This window comes from Gopherus flavomarginatus, chromosome 9 (assembly GCF_025201925.1).
Source record: "Gopherus flavomarginatus isolate rGopFla2 chromosome 9, rGopFla2.mat.asm, whole genome shotgun sequence".
NCBI classification, from domain to species: Eukaryota; Metazoa; Chordata; order Testudines; family Testudinidae; genus Gopherus; species Gopherus flavomarginatus.
Window position 1 is genome coordinate 70,610,934 of NC_066625.1, and position 24,524 is coordinate 70,635,457.

At 42.2% G+C, this 24,524-nt stretch overlaps 2 protein-coding genes across 6 annotated transcripts in view; one reads left to right on the forward strand and one right to left on the reverse strand.

Moving 5' to 3' along the window:
- Positions 1–14,828, forward strand: part of GLDN (gliomedin) — a 37,683-nt gene extending 22,855 nt beyond the window's left edge. The window contains exons 7-10 of the mRNA XM_050966909.1: positions 5,472–5,555; positions 5,644–5,769; positions 6,962–7,112; positions 12,784–14,828. Of these exons, the coding sequence (XP_050822866.1) occupies positions 5,472–5,555; positions 5,644–5,769; positions 6,962–7,112; positions 12,784–13,243 (821 nt within the window). The 3' untranslated portion in view covers positions 13,244–14,828. The remainder of the gene's footprint in view (positions 1–5,471; positions 5,556–5,643; positions 5,770–6,961; positions 7,113–12,783) is intronic.
- The window catches only part of DMXL2 (Dmx like 2), a 153,260-nt gene that overhangs the window by 20,177 nt on the left and 108,559 nt on the right, over positions 1–24,524 (reverse strand). For 4 of the 5 annotated variants that reach the window (XR_007776179.1, XR_007776180.1, XM_050966857.1 and 1 more), the window contains 4 exons: positions 24,311–24,402; positions 22,941–22,993; positions 20,082–20,299; positions 18,888–19,077 (listed from right to left, as the gene is read on the reverse strand). Coding sequence is in view for 3 of the 5 variants with exons in the window: in XM_050966857.1 (XP_050822814.1) it covers positions 18,888–19,077; positions 20,082–20,299; positions 22,941–22,993; positions 24,311–24,402 (553 nt within the window). In the remaining 2 variants the exon portion in view is untranslated. Of the gene's footprint in view, positions 1–17,638; positions 19,078–20,081; positions 20,300–22,940; positions 22,994–24,310; positions 24,403–24,524 lie in introns of those variants that run through there. The other variant, XM_050966858.1, reaches the window with a different exon arrangement.

A 24,524-nucleotide genomic window follows, 5' to 3' on the forward strand; every position in this document is an offset into this window, starting at 1 on the left:
CAGTGAGTTCCACATATTAATTCCGCATTTTTATATACAGTGTAAGCATTACTTCACTAACTCTTGACACAATAATCACAGATTCCCTGTCTTGTTTTTATTAGCACAATGTGAATACAACATTGCAACTTAGAGAAACTGCCACCTTTCAATCCACACAATGTTTCTGGTAGAACATTGATAGTTTTGATCAATTTTGCAAAACACTTCATGTTAGATGAGGTGGGATCTGAGTTACTACAGAGAATTCTTTCTTGGGTGTCTGGTTGGTGAGTCTTGCCCACATGCTCAGGGTTTAGCTGATCACCATATTTGGGGTTGGGAAGGAATTTTCCTCCAGAGCAGATTGGCAGAGGCCCTGGGTTTTTTTTCATCTTCCTTTGCAGTGTGGGGCATGGGTCACTTGCTGGAGGATTCTCTGCACCTTGAAGTTTTTAAACCATGATTTGAGGACTTTAGTAGCTCAGACATATGTTAGGGGTTTATTACAGGAGTGGGTGGGTGAGATTCTGTGGCCTGTGTTGTGCAGGAGATTAGACTAGATCATAATGGTCCCTTCTGACCTTAAAGTCTTAACGTCTATGACTCTATGACTATCACTAGCTGTCCACAGGTCTCTTACCCTGCCAGCACATCTGTCTAGTAAACATATATGTGTGCTAACTTAATAGTTTAACTAACTAAACTAACTTGTTACACTTACTTTCCCAAAAAGGAACCAAAAAAAGACAACTTGAAATGCATCTCCTAGCATGTTTTGTATTAATAGTGCTGCTGTCATTAACTGGTTTTTTTTTTAAAAAACAAACACCAAACGCACAACTCCCCACACTCCAAAAACAGTGGTTTTAGTGTCATATAAACTTTATTAACATCAGACAGAATATTTTATGTCAGAATATACAGGCTGCTAATCTTTTTTGGACAAGGTAAGCAATGAAAATTCCATATGGCAGATTCTTAAGCTGTGGTTTATCTCAAAGTGAAAAATATCTTTTAGTCTTAGCTGCTTTTGGTTTCTTTCAGCTAAAAGTTCATGGAGAATATTATAGCTATACTCAAACCCAAATACTGCACTCAACTTCATCAGGAACACTGACCTGGTCCTTGACTGTTCCAGTCACAGATAAACTGCCGTCTAGGAGAGCTGCTAGTACAGTTAACTACATTAATTAGAATTAGTCTGGGAAGCATAAACTTCAGGGGTATAATTTCTTAGCTCTGGGGAGTTTTTGCTATGAGAATTTCAAAAGATGATCAAATCCTATGTATCTGGCTCTCAGTGACTGCCAAATATAAGATACAATATTATTCTAAACTAGCCATTCTGCTTCTTGCGAAGGGTTCAGCAAAGACAAACATCTGTGTTGAGATATTAAAACTCTTTATTAGAATATTCAAGACATGGAGGAGGCTGAGATGTTGTGCTGTCCTGGTTAATATGGTAGCGTAGGAGACAGAGATGTTCTATTCTCACTTTTCTACTGATTTTCTGTATGATCTTGGCCAAGTCATTGAACCTCTATCTTAGGGGTGGGCAAACTATGGCTCAGGGGCCACATCCGGCCCTTCAGATGTTTTAATCTGGTCCTCGAGCTCCCGCCAGGGAGCGGGGTCTGGGACTTGCCCCGCTTCAGTGCTTCAGCCGGAGAGCAGGGTTGGGGTCTTGCCCCTGCTCGGCACATGCCGTGGCTACGTGTGGCTCCAGGAAGCAGCAGCATATTCCCCCTCCGACTCCTATGCATAGGGGCAGCCAGGGGGCTCCACACGCTGCCCCCGCCCCAAGTGCCGCCTCCACAGTTCCTATTGGCTGGGAACCATGGCCAACGGGAGCTGCAGGGCAGCACACAGAGCCACCTGGCCACGCCTCCACATAGGAGACGGAGGGGGGACATGCCGCTGCTTCCAGGAGCTGCTTGAGGTAAGTGCCATCTGGCGCCTCCACCCCTGACCCCCTCCCATGCCCTAACCCCTGTCCCAGCCCTGATCCCCCTCCTGTTCTCTGAACCCCTCTTCTCAGCCTGGACCCCTCACACACTGGACCTCTCTGGACCCAAGAGCCTACACTCCCAGCTGGAGCCCTCACACACCCACACCCCAACCCACTGCCCCAGCCCAGAACCCCTTCCCATATCCTGAACTCCTCATTTCTGGCCCCACCCCAGAGTCTGCACTCCCAGCCGGAGCCCTCACTTCCTCCTGCACTCCAACACCCAGTTTCATGAGCATTCATGGCCCCGCATACAATTTTCAGACTCAGATGTGTCCCTCAGGCCAAAAAGTTTGCCTGCCCCTGCTCTATCCTTCCTCCCTCTCTACAATGAAGGTAACTCTAGTTATCCTTTTTGCCACAGGACTTTGACATCGTGGGATGAAAAGGGCTGTAGAAGGATTACTAGAGTCTGGCTGTGGACACCAATTTCCAAAAGCCACATCCGAATTGTGGTGTTGGATCTTTTTTGAGATGGGATGTCTGTGCATCTGCTCTCAGGCGGGGGCGGCTCTAGCTTTTTTGCCACCCCAAGCACGGCAGGCAGGCTGCCTTCGGTGGCTTGCCTGTGAGAGGTCCCCGGTCCCGCGGATTCGGCAGCTTGCCTGTGGGAGGTCCGCCGGTCCTGCAGCTTCGGCATATCCACCGCCGAAGTGCCACCGAATCCGCGGGACCGGCGGACCTCCCATAAGCAAGCTGACGAAGGCTGCCTGACTGCTGCCCTCACAGGGACCAGCAGGGCGCCCCCGCGGCTTGCTGCCCCAGGCACGCGCTTGGAGCACTGGTGCCTGGAGCCGCTGCTGCTCTCAAGGGTGGACAGCTCAGACCTCATGACCCAAAACCAGAATCCCTATGCCCTTTTTTAAAAGGGATGGGGTAAAGTATGATTTCATTTGCTCATTTTGTATCAGAAATCCTCCATTTTGTGCTGCACAAGAGGTGGGAGTAAGGGGCATGCCAGAGGAAAGAGGGAGCAGGACTGCAGGAGAAATGGATCAGTTAATCTATTTCTTCCTTTCTGAGCATCAAGCTGCAGTTCAGTGCAGTTCAGCAACTGTTTTAATGTCATTTAATATTTGTATTTCCTTAAAGCCTAGGAACCTCGATCAAGGCCCATTGTGCTGGGTACTGTATGAACAACTAACAAAAAAGACTGTCCCTCCCCCAAAGAGCTTGCAGCTGACACATCAGACAGGATAAAAGAGGTGGACTAAACAGATCAACAGGGTGGCGTGGGTTAGGAGAATGGCGTTACAAAAAGCTTTGGTTACCTCCAGCCACGCTAAAGTAAAAACAGAACTGAGAACTGTTCCTTAGAGAGGCTCTCTGTAAGTGAATCAAAAATGGATCATAAATTGCTGCTGAAAAGGCTGCTGTGGCTTTCAGAGAATAAGTAAAGGTGCCTAAATAGTTTAGGGAACGTTACAAAAGAATGTTTAAAAACAACAACAACAAATTTCTTTCAAATAGGAAAATGTTTCCAGCTTTGTCTCTCTTGTTTTCTTCCCACGAACTGCTTTCCAGAGGGGGAAGATACAGTGCATAAGTTCCCTTCCTCCTCCACATTGTTTACAATTAAAAAAAGAAGCAGTGTAAGACAGCTGCCCCGTGTTCTGTCAGCATGAAGCCAAGCTCTGGTGTGCATTAGTAGAGGTACAGTAAAGGCAGGAGTGGGACTGCACCCACTACCCGCTGAGAATACCCCTCTTGTGGTTTGTAGGAGTTTTACACATGAGTTTCAGTCGTTTATCAGCCTCTAGTGTTCCCAAACAAACATTCTTCATCGTATCAAAGGACAAGTTGGACAGCTGTCTGCCGTCTGATCTGCCTCACGTGTTAAGAAAAGGTGCCGCACGTGCTCCCTAGCAACTCACAGCAAGGCATTTCTGTTTCTGTTTAACAAAATTACTTAGTCCCAAAGTAGACTGATAGTCTGAAAACTTTAAGGAGGGAAACAAAACCAGCCCAGCCTTCATATCAGGATAACGAAGAAAATAAAGGCTGCGGTGGTAGTGAACACTCACATGGGTTCCTAGGTAAGTCAAAATGTATATTTCACTGCATAGTCCAAGGCAGACAGAAAGGTAGAGTGTGAAGGTTTTAGAAATAGAACCCTCCTCTTCTTCCGTAGGGGGTGGAATCAGCACTTCTCCCTCTTCTATTCCTTTTCACTCCAAATCCAGAGATTTTCCTCTATAGGGACAGATCTGGCTCAGAGAGACCAATCAATATAAACAAATGCGGTAGGAACTGGCTCAGAAGTGTATGGCTTTAAAGTGCTACACAAACACGTTATATCCACTCCATGAGCTAGATAAGGTGGAGACCATTATCGTGTTCTTTGATTCCCGTCTGTCAGCTCAGTAGAGACAACGGGACTTAATGAAGTCTTTCCACCACTTTCTGTCTTGTGCCAGGGTCACCACTTCATCTGGAGACAGCTGTAGAGAAGCCAAGTAACTTAGACTAGGCCATTGAGTGAGCCAGTGGCAGAAAGAGGATTAGAATTCATGGATTCCTAGCTCCAGTCCTATGCTCAGTCTACTAGATTGTGCTGCTTCTCATGACACTACCCTAGTGTCAGCAAGATTATAATTCTGTGTGGAGGAAGAGTTTGGGACTCTCTTTGGGTTTGTCTACATGGTGCTTTAGTCTGCCCCAGAAAGGTGTAAATTTTAGTCTGCACTAGTATGATGCACTCTAACTGGCCCATGTAGACCATGCTGGCATCCACGAAAAGTTCCCTAGTGTGTGTTAATATAGTCCTGTTTCAATCGGTACTATGTTAGCATGCATTAGTGAACGTTTAGTGTGCGTCAGCAGGGTCCACACGGGCCAGTTAGTGCATGACATGCTAGCATGGACTAAAATTTACACCCCTCTGGTGTGCACTAAAGTATAGTGCAGACAAGCCCTCTGACTCCGTGCTCCCACGAAGGCTGAGGAAGACTTTCTCATTTGTAAAAGGGAGAGACTGCATATAAAATGTTGCTGCATGAGATATGAGAGACTTTCCCCATGTCTGGCCTCTACGCTTGTCTTATTATTGGATGCATTACTAGCCACTTATGTGCATTTTTAAATGTAAAGATTTATTTGACAAGTGCAAAAAGTATTTTAATTTGGTTAACTGACATGTTTAGCTTAAAGAAAGCCAGAATTATTGTTTTAAAGTGTGATAAACGTGGAAGCCACACAGCATATGTTAGTGTTGTTATCCCCATACTTACCTTTATAGCCAACTTTATAAAATTGCAATTCTGAATTTTGACACAACCTTAACTGGTGACAGATGCATATGCTGAACAATGTTGGATAAGTATTAAACTGAATTATCTGTATTTCATAAGAAACACGGGGGCAGCTGGTATAAATTGTAACAGTCCGTGCACTTCAGTGGAGCAGTTTACATCAACTGACAATGTGCCCCAGATCTGTGAAACATATTCAAAAGTTTTGTTTTCTGTCCCCCCAATTTTAGGTGAGACATGTGTCATACCAAATGATGACACGCTGGTAGGAAAAGCTGATGAGAAAACCAATGGATACCATCCAAAAAAAGCTGGTAACTTATTTTAAATATGATGCATTATTAAAGTGTTTACTTGTGGAGGTCAGGGATGATGCAAATTTGTTTCTCTCTTTGCTATTAGAATGCATCATTAAATCAATAGGAAGTCCCACTGAGATGGGTAAGATACAGCAAACATTTGGAACATGGATGAGGGAACCTGCAAACAGAAGTGATGAAAGAATTTGGCTTACGATGCATTTTTCAGGTACTGTGGATATAATTGTGGCTAGGTTGATCCTATACTGCTTTTTCATTTTTTCAGGCAAATCAGTGTTGTTAGAAATATAGTGTGTAAAATACTGTGATGAGTGAAAGTGAGCTTTAGTCGGGAGGTCTGTTGCCCCACAGGTTGAAAAGCCAGGGGCAGTATTGCACAGTGGAGGTTATTTTTAAACCCAGGTAGCATCATTTTTTCTTCTTATAAACTAGAACTGGAACAGTCCAAATTGTCTCCCTAATAAGTTATTATTATAACCTTTTAAAAGGCCTTTGTGCCTTAAATCTGCCACAGCATCAATGACCTTTTCCTGTGACTTCTCTACTTTGGCTCACAGGGTCATGTGACCCTGCCTTAGCCAACAGAAGAATTCTGGAAGAATAGCAACAAACTTGAATCAATGTAAGTGGAGGGAGGCCTCAGTTTTTCCAGGTCTCAATCACATTTATTTGAAAACTTCATCTGCTTTCATAATATATCTGGACATACCTCTTGAAGCCTCGGAGAAGATATTAACTAGTGCTGCTTGGAAAATGTGGAAGGGGTTTCTGTAGAAAATTTCAACTTTTCAGTGGAAAGCTGAAAAATTTTGGCTGCAAACCAAACCTTTTCAGCTGAAGTGCTTTTGGGTTTTGACCAAAGAAAATTTCACCAAAAAAAAAATGTGGAAAGAAAACACATTTTGGAAAACAATTCCTTTATTTGAAAAATCCAGTTTTCTGTCAAAAGTTTCAGAGGAAAGTTTTCAGACAAGCCTAATTTTAAAGTGTCTTATTTATGTTCATTTTTACATCAATCCTACCATTTCCCTGTGACTTCAGTTTCCTGAACCGTGGCTCGCAAGTTTAAGAGTTTAGAAAAATGGGGGGGGCGGGGAGAGCGAGAACAGGAAAAACATGGAAATGGGCTGGATTTCTGGATGACTTGGGCCCAGTCCCCTGTTGGAGAATCTAGATGCTACCAAAATACAAACATTGAATAATAAAGACAATAATTTGGGCTTAGCTGGAGCTTTGTCTCTTGGTTTTTATGTTCCAGCACTCTGAGAAATGTTAAAAAATGTGGCTATGATTGGCAGGAAGTTGATTCTGATAGAACTGTATCTGGATGAGAGTAGAGATGTCAGATAGTTCAGTAAACCAACTGGCGTGGTTTTCTTTCACGTTTTCTCTCCCCTAAGGGAACTTCATAAAAGAATATGAGAATGCAAATGCATTGCTGAATGACAGCTACAGGATCATTAACCTCACGGGGATCTTTTATGGATGTGGCCATGTGATATACAACAACTGTCTATACTATCAAAAAGGAGGAACCAGTATCATTGTGAAGTAAGTCAAAAATTAGCCTGATGGCGGCTTTGCACTCCACTGGGTGGAAGGCACAAGAAGGAATGAGAACAGGGAACATGAATGGAGGTTAAAAGGGCAAATATGAACTTCATTGGGAAGACCTCCAACATTTTTGGTAATACACTCTGTTCTCTGTGTCTACATGGTCTGTAGTATCTTTGGGTTTCTTTGGGGATTGCGGGTGGAAAGAGAGGGTGGACAGGAATGGTAGGTGATTGGATAGTGGTATCTAACTCCATGGATAACTAGTTCTCCATTAGGTGCTACTAGAAATGGCCACCAAATGCAGAGGTGGAGCCCATAACATGCGACAGGAGAATCAGTTGTCAACAGGCTCACATCTTATAACTTGTGTTGTTCTGACAAATTTAGGCCTTGATCTTGCCTGGGTAGAATCCCGGTGAAGTTAATGGCGCTCTAACTGGGGTGGGGAGGTCTAATGGTGGGATCAGGGCAGAAAAAGCATGTGAGAGACAAAGAAAGGAAATGAATCAGTCTTTACAAATATTAACTATTTTGAGCTAGCTATATCTTCATCCCAGGGGAAAACCCTGCTGCTTCAGCAGTGCAGAAATGTATCAAAGCTGTGTGCTGAAGGCAGAGCCAGAGTGCCGTGTGCTCTGGTGATCCTAGGCCAGTGGAATGGCTCTTCCAGCCATGTAAATTAGAGCAATCATATGGAAACCCTATCTTATGCTAGGAACTGGTTCAGCTCCAGGACTGGGGAGGTGGAAAGGTGGCTTAGAGCCACCCCTTCCTACTCAGCTGGCACCGAGAAAGTTCAGCCCACTGTATTGATCGTCTGTTGTTTCAGACACCTCCCTGGATCATCAGTCATGCCACGTAATTATGAAAGGTAGGATATAGTGGAACTTGCCTTTGGCACAGGAGCTTCTTGGCATGCCAGGCCTTCTTGCTGAGCTGGCATGCATGTATCAGTCACAAAGTCACATATAATCTAGTGCTGCTAGTAGTGGTCTCTAACTTGTGCTGTGCATGGACTGCAATATACCAGTACTCAGGCATCAGGTCATTACAAGGCAACGTGGTGAGCCTGCAGGCTCCCTTGTAGAGTGCCAACTTCACAATATGATTGCACATAACTAGACAGTTCCTATGGCTTTCCCACCCCGCGTCTGCTGGGTCTGAACCTGGAACTGCTCATGCCACCACATCTGTGTCTTGTTAGCTTTTACTGAGGAGTCGGGCAGACAGTGCTAATCAAAAACAAAACTCAGCTTTGTGAGAAGAGCCAAGCAAATGGACTTCAAGGACAAGTTAAAGATTCCAACTGCTTTCAAATTTCCAGCTGCATCTCTGACATCTGAGCCAAGAACACCATTGTGTTTTGAAGTTTCTCCCCAGGCAGGTATGCATCTCTGGCACTCAAAGGGATGCAGTGAGAAAAGAATGTGAGCTGGTTGCTGGGATCATACATTGTTTGTTCTACCAAAGACCCTTCCAATTCCTTGCACCTTAAACGTTCTCAGACTTTGAACCACCTTGACTTATCTTGACAATGTAATATGATAGGGTACCTATTGCTAAGAGATGGCCTTTTTATTGTCAACCGCACTTTTCAGTTATTAATACCTCAGGCAGAAATTCTATTTCCATGCAGAATAGATTGGCACTCTTCAGTGGACTTCATAGAGTCTCTAGCTCATCTCCCTTTTGGGTTATCGAAAGTTCTACTTGGGGAGTTATAGTTGTTTTATGTGAAGGACTCAGTGTAGGGGGAGCTGGCTGGTGGATGTTGTAAATGTTGCTTTGTTGAAAAAACTTTTATCAAAGAACAAGGTTTTGCAGCATTTCCAAAAGTTATCAAACTTTGGATTTGTCTGATCTCCCCCGGAAGCCTTCTCCAAGGGCAGATCTCCTCTAATGAGAACGCTTTGCCCCTTTCTTTCATGTGCTTCGTTCAAGAAAAGATCTTCGGTTTGATCTTCCTTCTCTCACACTAGTGAAACAGTTCACTATGCCATACCCAAAGCAGCTGTTGGTGGTGGTGAGTGAAGGAACTATCTTGGTTGTATCTGGTTACTCTAGAGTAGATCACTCCGAACAAGGACCAAGCCCAGGTTTTCTTTCATCATGCTGTGTGGGTGGTGTGCAGGTAGGAGGCAGGAAAGGGAAGAGGCTCAGCCCTGCAGAATACACGTATCTTAGATCAGTAGAGGTTGGCTGCTTTCATATTCTTTGTATCTCCCTCAGCCCTCTATGGATACACAATTCCTGCAGAACTGCGCTTCCCGGGGGCTATCCCCTTATAGGCCTGTCCCCTTCCTCCCTCCCACAGAGGTAAGGCTATTTATACAGAGGAGGAGAGTAAGTTGATGTTGACTGGCTCAGCATCAGTGAAGCCTTCTCCTGCCATGAAGCTGTTGCTCCGTGGAGCTCTCACATTGGTGGAGTAAGGAGATGCTGCAGAGGTACTGCTGCACCTCCACTCCAGATTGACATGGTGGGTGGGTGAGCCACGCTTGCTGCTGCTGCTGGAGCGGCCCCAGGGTCAGCCACACCGGCCACTGCTTGATCGGTCCCAGGCAGCTGGCCCCGAGGGCTGCCGTAGCAGCAGCGGTCTGGGTGCTGCCCCAGAGTAGCGGTCCTGGAACAGCAGTGGTGGCCCTGGCCGCCTCTCTCCCCCGAGCAGCAGCGGCATCCAGGTGCCCCCCCCCCCCCCGGAGCAGCAATGGCACCTGGAAGCCCCCAGAGCACCTAAGTTTTAGTCCGGGGTATTTTTAGTACAAGTCATGGACAGGTCACGGGCCATGAATTTTTTGTTTATTGCCTGTCACCAGTCCATGGCTTTTACTAAAAATACCCAGAAGTAAATCTTAGCCTTACTGATGGGCCCACCTCTTTTCCTTAGAGCTCGTGGATCTGCTGCAGGTTTTTGTGTTGAATGTGCTTTCCTCCTGGGTCTTGGGAGACTTGGTGGGTGGCATTCTTAGGTAATAGCCAGCCCACCAAATATGCTCCTATTATGTGAATTTATCAATCCAAAGGATAAAGCGTGCTCTCTCCAAAACACTGCATCATTCAGTGGTTATATACAAACTAAAAATATGCCTGAGTAGTAGCTGATTAGCCTCTTGAACTAGCAGAGAAACTTGCATTTAGTAGCTTGCTGAGCACTGTTGTTCTCAGATTTATCATTCTATCATCTAGGAATTTCAAGGAATAAAAACACTTTTATATTTCAGATGAGACATTCAGACTTCCTTTATGGAGGCCAATGTGAGGTCAGAATGTTGGCAGGATGTTTTTATTTGGTATTTGAATGGCTTTTAGAAGTATCTCTGATTAATTAATGTGTTGTGGAGCTATATGACTAGGTGAACAGGCCCAAACTCAGCCCACAAAATTTCCTCTTCTCTTCAATTTGCTGCTTCTCCCAGTGTTACTTGCAGGAGCTTGAAAAATGGAACCATCATTTCATTCCTTCTGCAAACCCATTCCTCCCCTTAGTTGACTGACCTTCTCTTAGTGATGAGATTTCATAGGCTAAATATAGTGAAACCCACCAAGATTATTTGTTTTTTTTTTATCTGGATATTTTCTTTGCGCCTACTGTCCGAGTAGGTAGTCCAGAAGTGTGGAACTTGCTCCCAGAGGACATTAGAATGACTGCTAATCTCACACAGCCCTCAGCCAAGCTTCCCCTCAATAACCACACTCTCACTATTGCTGTCATATTTTCCTCCACTGTGAGGATGCAGAGAAGGAGAAAGTAGGGCTAGAGCCACAAAGGGAATGAAGGCTCAGCATTGCAATGCCCTAGCTGTAGGCGCCTTGCCACCTAGTGGAATCCTTGGCCCTGAGTTAGATGCCCAGGCTCCCTGTACAATGCTTGGGGAAAGGTAGGTGCCTAAGAATCAAGTTTACAGAAGCCAGCATGAGAGGAGCTCTCCAAGTAGCCAGTAGGAAATGCCAAAAGGGTGGGGTTTAACCCCTGCCCCTCAGAGGGAGTCAGGTGCCTATCCTCTGGGTCAGAGCGAGTCACCTCCCTCCATTTGAGATTCACAGTCATGAACCTAGCTCAGGTCAGTCCTTTCTCACAAAAGAAGGTGATGGTGCTGCTGCCTCCCTAACACCTCAGTGGTCTCCCAGATGTCCCACTAAGCAGAGGGCTACAGAGGATTCTATAGGGCAGGGGTAGGCAACCTATGGCATGTGTGCCAAAGGCGGCACACAACCTGATTTTCAGCGGCGCTCACACTGCCTGGGTCCTGGCCTCCGTTCCGGAGGGGCTCTGCATTTTAATTTAATTTTAAATTAAGCTTCTTAAACATTTAAAAAAACCTTATTTACTTTAATACAACAATAGTTTAGTTATATATTATAGACTTATAGAAAGAGACCTAAAAACGTTAAAATGTATTACTGGCACGCGGAACCTTAAATGAGAGTGACTAAATGAAGACTTGGCACACCACTTCTGAAAGGTTGCTAACCCCTTCTATAGGGGATATGTGTGTGTGTGTGTGTGTGTATCGGGGGGGGTGTGGTTCTCTCATTCTCTCCTGTTGAAGCTGTTCCATATTGAATGAAATACTTAAATCTTCATTAGGCCATTAGAGGAATGAGTGAGTCTATAGCCTAGGGCATTCACCTGGGAGGTAGGAGACCTGGGCTCAGATCATTGCTCTGAATCTGGCAGAGTGGGCATTTGAAACCAGGTCTCCTGCAACCTGGGTGAGTGCTCTAAACACCGGACTGTTGGGCACAAGTGGGGCACCTCCTCAGGCAATCTGGTAGGCATTCTTTTAGGCAGCTTCTGGAAACACCTACTGAATTATCAGAGGTGAGATAGGTAGGGAACACCTAGTTTGTGAATCCCACTGAGGCTTAGACATTGAGGTGGTTGGCAGCACCAGAACTTCAGTGGCCTTGTGCATGACCACCAGTGCAATGTAGGTGCTTAGGGATTTTAGGTGCCTATAGGGCTAGGTGGGTTTTGAGGATCTAAATTTTGATCTCAGGTATCAAAATCCCTTTTTTGAATCTAGCCCTGAGAGCCTGAATATTTGTAAACTGCTCAGTTACTATGGTGATGATTTTGGTACAAAGCCTAGATAGCTAGAGACTCTTTCATTGGGTACCTGGGGCCAGATTTGAATGGTCTTTAGAAGCCTATTGAGCTTTTCAAAAGCACCTTAGGCTTTTCAAAATCTGGTGCAAGGTCTAGTTGACCTCACTTTAACCACCATATTCACCTCCCCCAGAAAAGGTGAAAGACCAAACCAGAACTGGGGGCAGCAGCTCACGGGGCACAAATCTAAAGGACAGAGATGGGAGTTTTGGATGCCTGGTTTGTTACGATGCTCTTACAAGACATATCTCCATGGAAGACAGGTGAACGATTATTGACTGTTTCGATGGAATTATCATAGTATTTATTTAAACACGGAGAGGCTGCTTTCCCCCTAGCAAGCACAAGCAATGTGACACAAGCACACATGATTATTTTTGTCAGGAAATCCTAAACCCTCCGAGTAAAGGTTTTGTCCTGTTTTTAAAAAATTGTAAAGACAAAACAATCCTTCCTGAGAGACCTCTTCATTACTAAGAATTTACCCAAATTATGTATGTATGAAAAGCAAATTCTTAAACCAGCATCTTAAATATTTATCTTGTTTCCTTTCAGATTTGAGCTTGATACAGCATCATTCAGAACCCTGACAATTGAAAATGCCTTACACGATGGTCGCCACTACCTCTTTTCTAACGCCAAGACGTATTTCAACGTGGCAGTGGATGAAAAGGGTCTTTGGATTATCTATGCCTCAAGTATTGATGAAAATATCATTGTAGCACATATTGACGAAGAGACATTTTCAGTCGTTCAACATATCAACACTACATACCCCAAGTCCAAAGCTGGCAATGCATTCATAGCATGTGGAGTGCTATATGTTACTGATACTAAGGATATGAGGGTAACTTTTGCTTTTGATTTGTTGAGAGAGAAGCAAATTGATGCAAGCTTTGAGTTAAGATCGGCACACTCTGTTCTTGCTATGCTTTCATATAGTCTAAGAGATAGAGACTTGTATACATGGGAAAATGGCTATTTAATGCAATACTCTGTACATTTTGACAGCTGAATGCTATTTTAAAATGACACATCCTGCTGGCTGTATTGGGCTAAGTAGGTTACTTAAAGCTATGTCCTATACATCTCCTCCCTGCAGTATACACACACATTTTCTATTGAAGGTTAGTGGTTGTTTGTGTGTGCATAAAGGGGAGACCAGACTCCTTTGTGTCATTTAAATATACTTAAATTCTGTAGGCAATTCTTAGCTTTATAGAGAAAGAGCTGTGTGTTAGAAACTTATTTTTGTTTTTTCCCTACCATGCAGGCCATAATTATATCTACTGTATACTGATTATTCTACAATACTATGTTCAATAGGGTCTGTTTTTACTCTTAATTGCAGACAGTAATTGCAAATTATCTTCTAGTCAGTGATTATAGCTTAGTATAAATGTCTAAACAGTGTTTACAAATAAGCTTCTTTGTATCATTTCCATTTAATTCTTTGCATCAACTCTGAATTCTGCTGAGTTGTGATATTTTTTTAAAAATTGATGATCAGGGAGAGTAATTTTTGTACTAAAGTAAATACCGTAAAGACCAAAGTAATAGTTTATTAAAAACTCATTCTATGTTTATAAGTCAAAATAGAATAGAAAAAAGCAAGAATCCTGAAATTTGACAAATCTGGCTAGCTACTAAATAACCAAAAAGCAAATAGAGAGGTGATGCAAATGATAGCTAGTGAAATGTGAACTTAGGTACTCAGGGGGAGGAGGCGTTACAACAGGAAATGTAGTCAGAGCAGGTGAAGCTCCTTTTAGTTAACATTTTTTTTGATTGCTTATCTTGAGCTAACCTCATCTTTCTCACATTTTAATGGAAGTGTAAATTGGGCCCAAATTTACACAAAACTCCTAGTCACAAATGAAGACTGTACTGTCATATTATTAAAAAAACCAACAACCTACGACTTTGAATGAGAGTGAATGTACTGGTCAAAGCGCTTGATGATGAAATTGGTTGTCCTGCTTGACTTTAGTCTTGGATTACATGTGTTGTGGAAAATTGACCACACTGTTGATTTTGGATCAGACAGCCTGAGGCTCCTTTATTTCATACAAGCATATATGCAGGGAGAGTCAGCATGGCCTCGCGCAAGAAGCGAACTGCTCTGCTCTCCACAAATTTTACCAAGCTTATAAAGGCTAAAACTGCAAGTATGTAACACGCTCGATACATTTTCAATTGCCTTATTTGAAATACAACATTAATCAAGAGCAAGCTTAATAATTAGTTTTCCATATACGGTTTTTCCTGTTATTGTTATCCCTAGCCAAGTTTGTGGTCTCACTGTTCTAACACCTTTTCTGTAGTCCTGAAAGCAAGCTCAGCTGTTGTAACTTAACAGGTCTTCTGGTTCCCCTGTATCCAATTCCAGTTCCTCTTTTTGGGGCCCTGACCACATCTTTCTGCCCCTGCATGCCCTTTGTACAGAAAAGCAAGCCTAGCTGAAGCTCTTAAGTTTCATAGCCTTGTAAAAAGGCCTACAGCATTGGGAGGGGAGGTCATCACTTTTCCCCAACACATGATAGTTGCAGCTAAGAAAATATAGCCAGGAACTTTTGATCTTGATCACTAGGAAAAATGACATTTTAGAGGCGTGAAGGGATTAAGTTTGTTTGGCCTTCAAGAATAACGTATTTAGTAGTTTGACTACTAGCAACTAGGCCATGTAGCTTTTTGTTTAAATTGCTAGGTTTGAAACTCTGCTCCATTTCATATTGCTTGAGCCTGATTTGTCACGGGCTTGAGACCTGCATAGTCATGTAGTTATACTTGCACAAAGCAGGTGTAATATGTTACCAGTTAGAAAGGTAGCATTTAACAGCTACTTTTAAATGGGTGTATATGACAGCACAATGCAGAGGCTAATCAAGCCTTTGTGTTTAAGGCAAATAGGCCAGAGTTTCAATATCCAACAGCACTGTGTGAAAGAATTTAATTAACTTCAGATCCACTGGTATCTTTACAAGCTGATAAAAACAAATCAACAGTTCCTAGGAACAGCTGTACCGGCCAGCTGCTAGTGCATATCTCATTTGAAAAAAGAAAAGCACACTGGATATGATTATCAGACCTATACTATGTTAAACTGAGAGTTTGGCCTAAAAAGCATCACAGGATGGAAACCTCCCCCATCAATGCAGGGCTAACACTAGCAATTTGCCCCTGCCCATCTCAAGGCCCACACACTAAAAAGAAGTCAGCACCACCCTTTCAAATTAAACACCAGGCAAAGGAACATTGTTGAGTGGGTTATGTTCTCAGTGTCATTCATATTTTTTAAAGTTGTCACAAAATAGTGATGTGCCAGCTACAATGTATCTTACTGTCTATAGAAAAAGGTAGGGTATTTATGAGCAACAGCTTTTTGTGATGATTTGGGGAAATTTTCTGTGGACAACAAATGAATTCTGTTGAAATTATGGACATCTATATCAGCCTGGAGTTGCCATGTTGAATGTGGGAGTTGGCTACCTTTTCTGATGGTTTACCTCTTGGAAAACCACCAAGGGTGGTAGTAGCACAGGGCTAACAATGTAAGGTTGTTAAATCTTGATAGTTCTCTAGTTAAATAGGAGGCTCCTAAACAAAAGGAGGACTTCTCCCAGAAGTTAGTTTATCAGGGGAATCACCTGGTGAGAGGGCTGTGCTCACCTGTTGTGGATGATCAGGTGGTCACATGACAGAGGAGACTGGTAGTTTATAAAAGGACAGGAGGGCAGTCCTCTGGTTTTTTGGTAATTTTTCACCACCTCAAGCTGTTGGAAGCTGTTTCAGGAGCTTGAGGAGGACAAGGCTTACTGATCACAGTTGAACCCCACCAAAGACTTCCAAGGTAAGGGTGAACTAGAGCGAAAGGCACTGCAGGTGAAGTACTTGTTTTCTCTGTGTGATCCTCTACTTTGTCTCTTAAGAACTGAATTGTGACTATGTAAACAACTGACTTATTTTAAAAGGGAGCATAAAAATATATATAAGTAGGCAGAGTAATGAGCATTCCTACTCACAAATAACACCCTCAATTCCATATAAGTACATTCTTCCCATTTCTAATCTATTATATTAGCATGGCTACCACAATGCTTCCTCCTTAACTGCATCAATGACTGATTTCCAAATGGTGGGAGGAACAGAGCTCTATAGTTTAAAGCACATTTTAAGCTTTTTGAGTGAACTCTCTACATATACTGTGTGTGTACGTGTGTGTGTGTGTGTGTGTATATATATATATGTTGATAAACCCAAGTTCCTTTGCTTTTATGGGTTTCAGCTGAAAGTTCATCTTCACATAACCATACTAAAAATCATTATCCAGACAAAGCATGGGGGGATCTTACATATAACATCTCCCCCTCCACCCCAACAAAAAGAAGTGCTCTCTTAATGGGAAGGTTGCTCAATGATTTGCTGTAAACATAATCACTAAAACAGGCAGTGAAAACAAAAAAAAGGAGGTGTACTAAGGATGCATTTCTGCCTGAAGTTTGCTTTTCCTTGATGTTTATAAGTTGAAGTCAGATTCTTTAATATTGTTTGAACGTGTTCTGTGTGTAACAAGTGCCCGGGTACATAACAACCTACTTTGAGTTATGTTAAAGCTTTTCAAAATATGCAGTGGTTAGGTGAAGCAGGAACTGCTGCCAGTAACCAATATCAGAAGCATTAAATATCATTGTCATTTGCTGCACTATATTTTAATTCATTTTTGTGAGTAACATCCTCAAGTTGCAAGTTCAATATATTAAAAAGAATCACATATACTGAATCTACTTAATTTAGCTTTAGGATGTTAAACTAGAAATAATTTAGAATGTTTTTGTTTTGCTCATTTTGACTACATAAAATACCGGTACTCATTTTAAATTTCACATTTTAGAGCTGGATATTTATTACTGCTATTACTGTAATGAAACTGACTGAGGACACTCTGGCTAGGAAAAATAGCAGTAGGATTTGGAAACCTTTCACCTTTAGGGGAAATTTAATGCAGGCTGGAAAGGGAAACTTTTCTGATGTGATGCATGTCAAATGAACTAGTGGTCTCGGACCAATTACTGTTTCCATCAAATTGACACCACTGTGGGTAACCTTATCAGAGAGTCCAAGGACTGAACAAGCAGGAGGGAGAATGAATTCACCCAAGTGAACCATACCGGCAGGATGGTGTAAGAAGAGTGTGTAGTGCAGCTGCCTGTGATGTAGAAAGTGAACTTCAGTTCTGTTAATCTTGCACCCCTTGGGAGCAGTGAAACACAAAAGTTAAGTCCGGCTGCAAACGTCTTTTCTTGCTAGTGACAATTTTAGCTCTAATGGTAACTACAGATCTAATCATGATACTGAAGTTTCAACAAGCCTGTTTAAGTGCAAGACAAAAGACTGCACAGTAACTAACCTGTTCCATGAAATAAAAGGAATTTATTTAACTTACAAAGGTAAAACTAACAAATGACACTTCCTTTTCTTTCATATCCATACTTCACAACCTTTGGAGAAAGGTGCATTTTATCCCATTATATTTTACATTGCTGCACAGACACCAAAATTCTCATTGAAGAAGTAGGACAACTAGTTAACATTTAAATACACAGACATCCATTCCAATATCTTATTAAGAACATGGTTTTTGTTTACACAGAAAAATACATCTAAATATGACAACAGTGGCTAGTATGTTACAAGCAAACAATATTGAACTCTGCATAGTTTATACAATATGCTCTGGTAATAACTTAAATTACCATTACTATTTATTAGCTGGCCACATAAAGCCTGACATTCATCTGAAATGTGGCATTGTATGTTACATTGGTATTCTCTTACATAGCTTCATTTAAGGAAGTCTTACTTTTCCCTGGACAAAACATAAGAGTTTCAAAACTAAAAGCTAACTAAAAACATGTTTCTCTTTACTACAAACATTTAATGTTCACACTACATTCCTAATGTAAAGGCAGATCTCCAAAATATAAAACACAGCCATCAGAGAAAAAGTAATGTGCAAATTAAGAAAACACCGCATTTTAAAAATGTGTTCATGTACAATGTATAGTATCAACGGTGTATTAATACTACCTGGTAAAAATATCAGCATAAAACGATACATGTGTCTCATAGAACATTCTTCATTGCACATTATTCCACAGCTTTTGCATCTATTACACTTTCCTGGCCTACAAATTCTTCCATACACTGAATACCCTTCATTACAACAGTCTATTTTTTTTTTACATGAATAGTTGTAGACATGCTTCAATTAGTAGCAAGAACTGGAAGAGGAAAAAAAACCTGAATCACATTACAAACTGCTTATTGACTTTATTTAGCACCATGGTGCTTGTATATGTCTATGGCTACTGTTAGAATCTGTGTAATATGCTTACTAAAGAAGGCTTGCTGTAGGTTATTGAGCACTAACCTACCTATGACTTTAATGGGTTTTATTCTACAATGCACTACATGCATTTCCATTCCCACCAATCTATGTACGCAGTGCTCAAGAACCCTGCTTTAAAAGTCAGTCTTTTTTCTGTTTGCAATGTACGATAATTCCTTTCATGAATGCATATTACTGCATTGTAGCTATTTAACAGAACTGTATAGAAAACAGGACTAAACAGCCTAAATCTATAGAATGTGAAAAATACCTGTAGGGATGCTGAAAGCATTAGGTAGAACTCTCATTTTCAGTGTGCCATCTGCTCCACAGGAGAAGATGCGATTGTCTTGCACAGTTTCAATCTGCAAGACTCCAGCACCAATATTTCTGAATATGGACTGTTTGGCATGTTCGTTTTTAAAGGAATGAATTAAACCGTAGCCTGTCAGTCCCCAGACCTATATCAAGAGAATGACAGACAAGACAAAATGAGGTTAAAACGTGCCCTTTCTATTGAGAATCTGGACCAAACCTTTCCTGCATCAAAACCCATTCAGCACAGAAGAAGGGAGAGAAAATATGGATGGTCAGAGAGGAAGTTGTACAGCTCCAGGATTCTCAGGATGCTCTTTTACTGGTATAAGTTAGAGCAGCCTAGGGGCTGCTTTAATGGATGACAGCTGGCCAGTCTCTTAAGCAACCATACACCAGCTGTGAATTCATATAGTGAAGCTGTGCTCCTCTTCACCTCATCCTGGCCTTCTCTGTTACCTGCATGCCCCCACTCCTGACTTATCCCATAAGATGGGGGTGGCAGCTAGCATACAAACTACTTTTATGCCAGGTAAGAATTCCCCTCTGCTGGAACACGGGCAGAGAATCTGGCTCAAATTTCATTAACACTGGTGCATAATGAGAGTTTCTGACTTGGGACTCAGTTCTCGAAAGTGTGGAGAGTCCTTAAGCTCAGTGATGTAGGTCCAGGCCATTAGGAGGCTGGGGTTCTCCTATCTGACTATAAAACATACTGCACCTCTATAGTATGGTTTAGCTAAGGGCAAAACGTCTGTGCTCTCTCTGTCTTTTGCCTTTACCTGTTGTCTTTCCTCTTGTATTCAGATTGCAAACACTGTGGGATAGGGAGTGTGCTTTTTCAGTATCTAAGCAAAGTTGGGTACTGGCCCATGATTGGAGTTCCTAGACACTACTCCAATACAACTAGTTAAAATTCTTATTTAGAATTAGATATCATACAGTTACTGAGACTACCCTATAGATAAACTGGCTATCTGTTTATTTCAATAATTACTCTAGCACTGCTGCAGGAAAATGAAATACAAAGGAAAACAAGAACATATTCTGAAAGAGACAGTAATAAATTAAGATAAATAATTCAGCATAATGCACTGTGCTTTCTCCATGTAAAATTCATATCACAACTCAGTCACTTCAATAATCTTACCTTCATGTTACCTTCTGCTGAGCCTGTTGCAAAGTATTCTTCAGAAGGATCCAGTGAAAGAGCCTTAATAGCAGAGTCATGCGCTTGGAAGGTATGAAGGATTTGTCTCTGTCTGATGTCAAAGATGCAGACACATCCTTTCCTGCCTCCAGAAATCAACAGTTGCTGCTTAGGTGCATACTGAAGTACTGTGGCACCATGATCGTGACAAGTGAAGGCTGAGAGACATATTGTAAGATTGTTACAGATTTGTAGTCTTGTGTAGTTTTCAAAGTACAGTTCTATTCTGAAAGGTGACTTGCACTTTTTTACTCCATAGATATGCTTCCTGTGAGCGTATACAATCATATCTGCTACATGAATGACAAACTTTTTTGTATTACTCTTTACACTCCTTAGAGCTGCCGAACCAGCAGAAGTAAGGTGAGATGGATTCTATTATTCCTTTAATCAGTTAATTTTGATTTATAGTTTAAGCGCACATCCCCGCTTGAAATTTTTAAAATTGAGAAAATATAAAAATCATACTGAATGTTAAATTACATTAAAAACTATAATAAAAGAATATGAAAGTTTTAAAGTTGAGCACTCAAAAATTAGAAAATGCCAAAAATAACTTAATTTGGCCATCTTGTATGTACACATTATGGTGATGGTCAGTTATGTGATCAAATGCTATTTTCTCCTCAGGACCTCTGCTTCATTCATTTTTCTCTTAAAACTGAGATCCCATACTTCTGTGACATCGTAAAGAAACTAACTATATTCTACAGCCCATATTTTTAAAAATGTGCATACCAAAATTTGCCTATAACTAGAGTAACCATATGTCCCATTTTGGCTGGGACAGTCCCTTTTTTTTAAGCCCTGTCCCAGCCATCCTGACTTTTTTCCAAAAGGAGGCATTTGTCCTGTTTGCCCTTGATGACTTGATCAGAAGAGCAAACAAGACAAATGCCCACCTTTGGGGAAAAAAGTGTGGTGTGGTGTGGGGAGTGTGAGCAGAGATGCCAGACCCCCACAGGGGGGAGGCAGGGCTATGGGGGAAGCAGCGTTCCAGCATGTGTGGGGGACCCTTCATTGTGTAGGGGGGCCCTTCAAGGTTCCAGCGACTGGACAACAGCCTGGCATGTGGCTGGTGGGGAAGGGGACAGTATTATAGCAACAGGAAACAGCCTGGGGGTGCCCTCGGGCAAGCAGCAGGGGGTATCCTGTTTTTTCTTTAGGAAATATGGTCACCCTACCTGTAACGTGCATGTATAGTTGCTACAGTTGCTTGAGCACATGCAGTGATTACTAGCTACATACATACTTTTAAAACAATTAATTTTATGACAAGAAAATTCAAGCACAAACTCAATTCTGAGTTGTTGAAGTAAAAGATGAAAGTACTGGACAGAGGCAAATACGTTCATGAAACAAACAAAAAACATCTGTTAAAAAACAGTTAATCACAAATGCTAAATTAGAATTGCTTTGTTTAGATAATCAGGAGTGGGGCAATTTGTTGTACTAATATATACTCAGTAATCTCAGGAATGCTTCATGATATTCTGAGATGGCAGTCTAGGAGCACAAGACTCAGAGCTATCCTTCACAATCACAGCTGGCTTGCTTATGTGGCACCAGAAGATGACTCTACAGTGTCTGGCAGCCAATAACATAATTCCTTTCTAAGAGGTCCCCTCTTGACTAACCTTGGACCCAACCTGGGTTATAAGATGGCTAAGCACTCACCATATCAGGCACAGTCAGGTGTATCCACCTCTTTCTACTGTATGTGGCATATAAAAAGACTCCAGCCCCAAAGGTCTTCATTCCTCAACAAGCAGAATAAAGAAAAGGTGGCGAGTCCAAGGCTGCCTAGTTTCCTTGTCTTTACTGGTCATGTGGATAAGAACACCAATGGAGGAGCTAATGATGGTCTAAAACAATGTGCCACTCTGAGCCCTTCGCTCTCCAGCTGATCAACATCAAGCAGCACAGGGAGCAATATCCTGACATTATCAGAGTCTGAGTTTTGAAAGGGGACAATTACATTTTCTCTTGGCTGTGTCTCCTTCCCTCATGCTGCTCCTTTCCCACAATCACAACTCCTCTGTTGCTGGACTTCCCCACCCTCCCTTCTCACCTTAATCACTCCATCTAATCTTTCTCAGCCCTGCAGCTTCCCTCACTCCCAAGACCTCAAATAAATCATCCTCCGTCACAATTTTTATTAACATGAAGAGGAAAAAATCCATCACTGAACATTCTATACCATCAAGATAGATGCACACACAACCTCCCCACCACACCATCTTTTTCCTGTAACCCTTGTGTCTACCCTCGACCTTGTTTGTTAAACTTAAGTGGGCATCATGCCTGAATTAGAATGCAAAGCTCTTTGGGACAGGCCCTGTATCTTCTTAGTCACAACCCCCAACATACCGCTCCCCTGTTTCAAGGCAGTACTGAAAGCTGTAATTAAGTGCCAGTTTCAGGAGAGGTCTACATGCAGACTTATGGACCTGTTACTAATGATGACTAAAAAGTTTAGACATACGGTGCCAAAACCAAACCGCTATATTTGAATATTTAACCCTTTATAAACACCTTCACAAGACAGCCCTGCATGTGACCTTTTCTGATGTTCCTTTTTTTTACACTTTGGTATGTACAAAAGTAGACTGTCATGTTGGAGGCCATAAAATCTACTGTTTCAAGACACTCATTAGTACTGGTAATGCACTGATTAACTTGTAATACAGATGTTTAGTCTAGCCCCACATGAACTTTTTCCTGTCAAAATCCATGCACAAATCCCACTTGACTCTTTAACCATTAAGAAACTGAAATGTGTTTTACTGCAGTACTTACCGTGAATGAGACTGTTACCGGGGGATACCAAAGTGTCCCACAAGCACACGTTTCTGGTGGAAAAACAAAACAAGTCATGATGGCAATTTGCTAAATGATTCCTGGGATAGTATGGGTCACTTACAATCAGCCAGTACGTCTGTTCAGTGCTGCAGGCCAATGGGAGCTGCTGGAAGCGGCGGCCAGTACGTCCCTCGGCCTGTGCCACTTCCAGCAGCTCCCATTGGCCTGGAGCAGCGAACCGTGGCCAGTGGTAGCCGCGATTGGCCGGACTTGCGGACGCGGCAGGTAAACAAACTGACCCGGCCCACCAGGGGCTTTCCCTGTACAACCAGTGGAACAAGTTTGGCAAACACTGACTTAGAAGATGAGGAAGGCTTGTGCAGGACCTTTGCAGTCACGGGGAAGACATGTAAAAGCACAAATGACAGTTAAGAGCCTAACTCCAGTTGATTCAGTCATTCAAGCCTTTGAAAAACTTTGAAGTCCCCAGTGGGGACTATGTTTGACTCTGCTTCCTTGAAGGCTTAGGGCTTGACTACACAGTGCTTTAGTCTGCACAGGAGAGGTTTAAATTTTAGTTCACATTACCGTGTTGTGCACTAACTGGCCCCCATGTGGATCCTGATCCTCCACACTAAAAGTTCCCTAGTGCACATCAACATAGTACAGTGTGAAACAGCCAAGACTACATTAATATGCAACAGGGAATTTTTAGTGTGCACCAGTTGTTCGTGCACAACATGCTAATGTGAACTAAAGCACATGTAGACTAGTCCTTGATGTTAGCCTTACAGGAAGGCTGGGAAACATACACGCCATTCAATAGAACAAGCAGGATCGCCGCCTGCATTTACTAAATAAGCTCCTCCCCAACCCAGTACAAATGTATCATCAGAACAAGTTGCAGTTGGGATGTCTGGAAACCACTGAGTAATAATAAAGACAGCCACATTAGAAATGAAGAACACCACCAAAGTGAAATAATTTTAAAACCAGAAGAGATAATAAAACAGAGGTGCTCAGTCAAAAACCCTTGATTCCAGGCTGTCAGACCATAATAATTCATATTTAATTAAATAAAGGGGGAAAAGGATAATTTAGCACTTAGTGATAAGGAGCTTTGAGAAGCCAACAGAATACAGGGAACTAGTCTGCAGAAAGAAAGTAACTGAAGGAGTGACACACAAGCAGGCAGCCATGCACATACAGCTGGTAGGGGAATGCAACAGCTTTTAGAACATTGGGCTTCAAAATTCTGGCTTCAAGATCCAAAGATCTGTTACGACAGGTAGCTTTGGTGAAAGCCTTTAACCTCTCAGCCTAGATATTTTTATCTATTTTTGACTGCACACACTCTTTTACCACACCTGTTATCGTTGGACTGTCCGGATGTAGCCACTAGACTTGAAGAGGTAATGAATGCAAAGTCACTTGTGGTTTTACTGTGACATTGCCAACTCTATAAAATGAAACAAAAACCATCACCAAGATGCAATCTTATCACCTATACGTCAAAGTTTCTAATAACTTAAAATATATTTAGTCATATGTATTTCTACTAATGTCATATCACATGTAAGG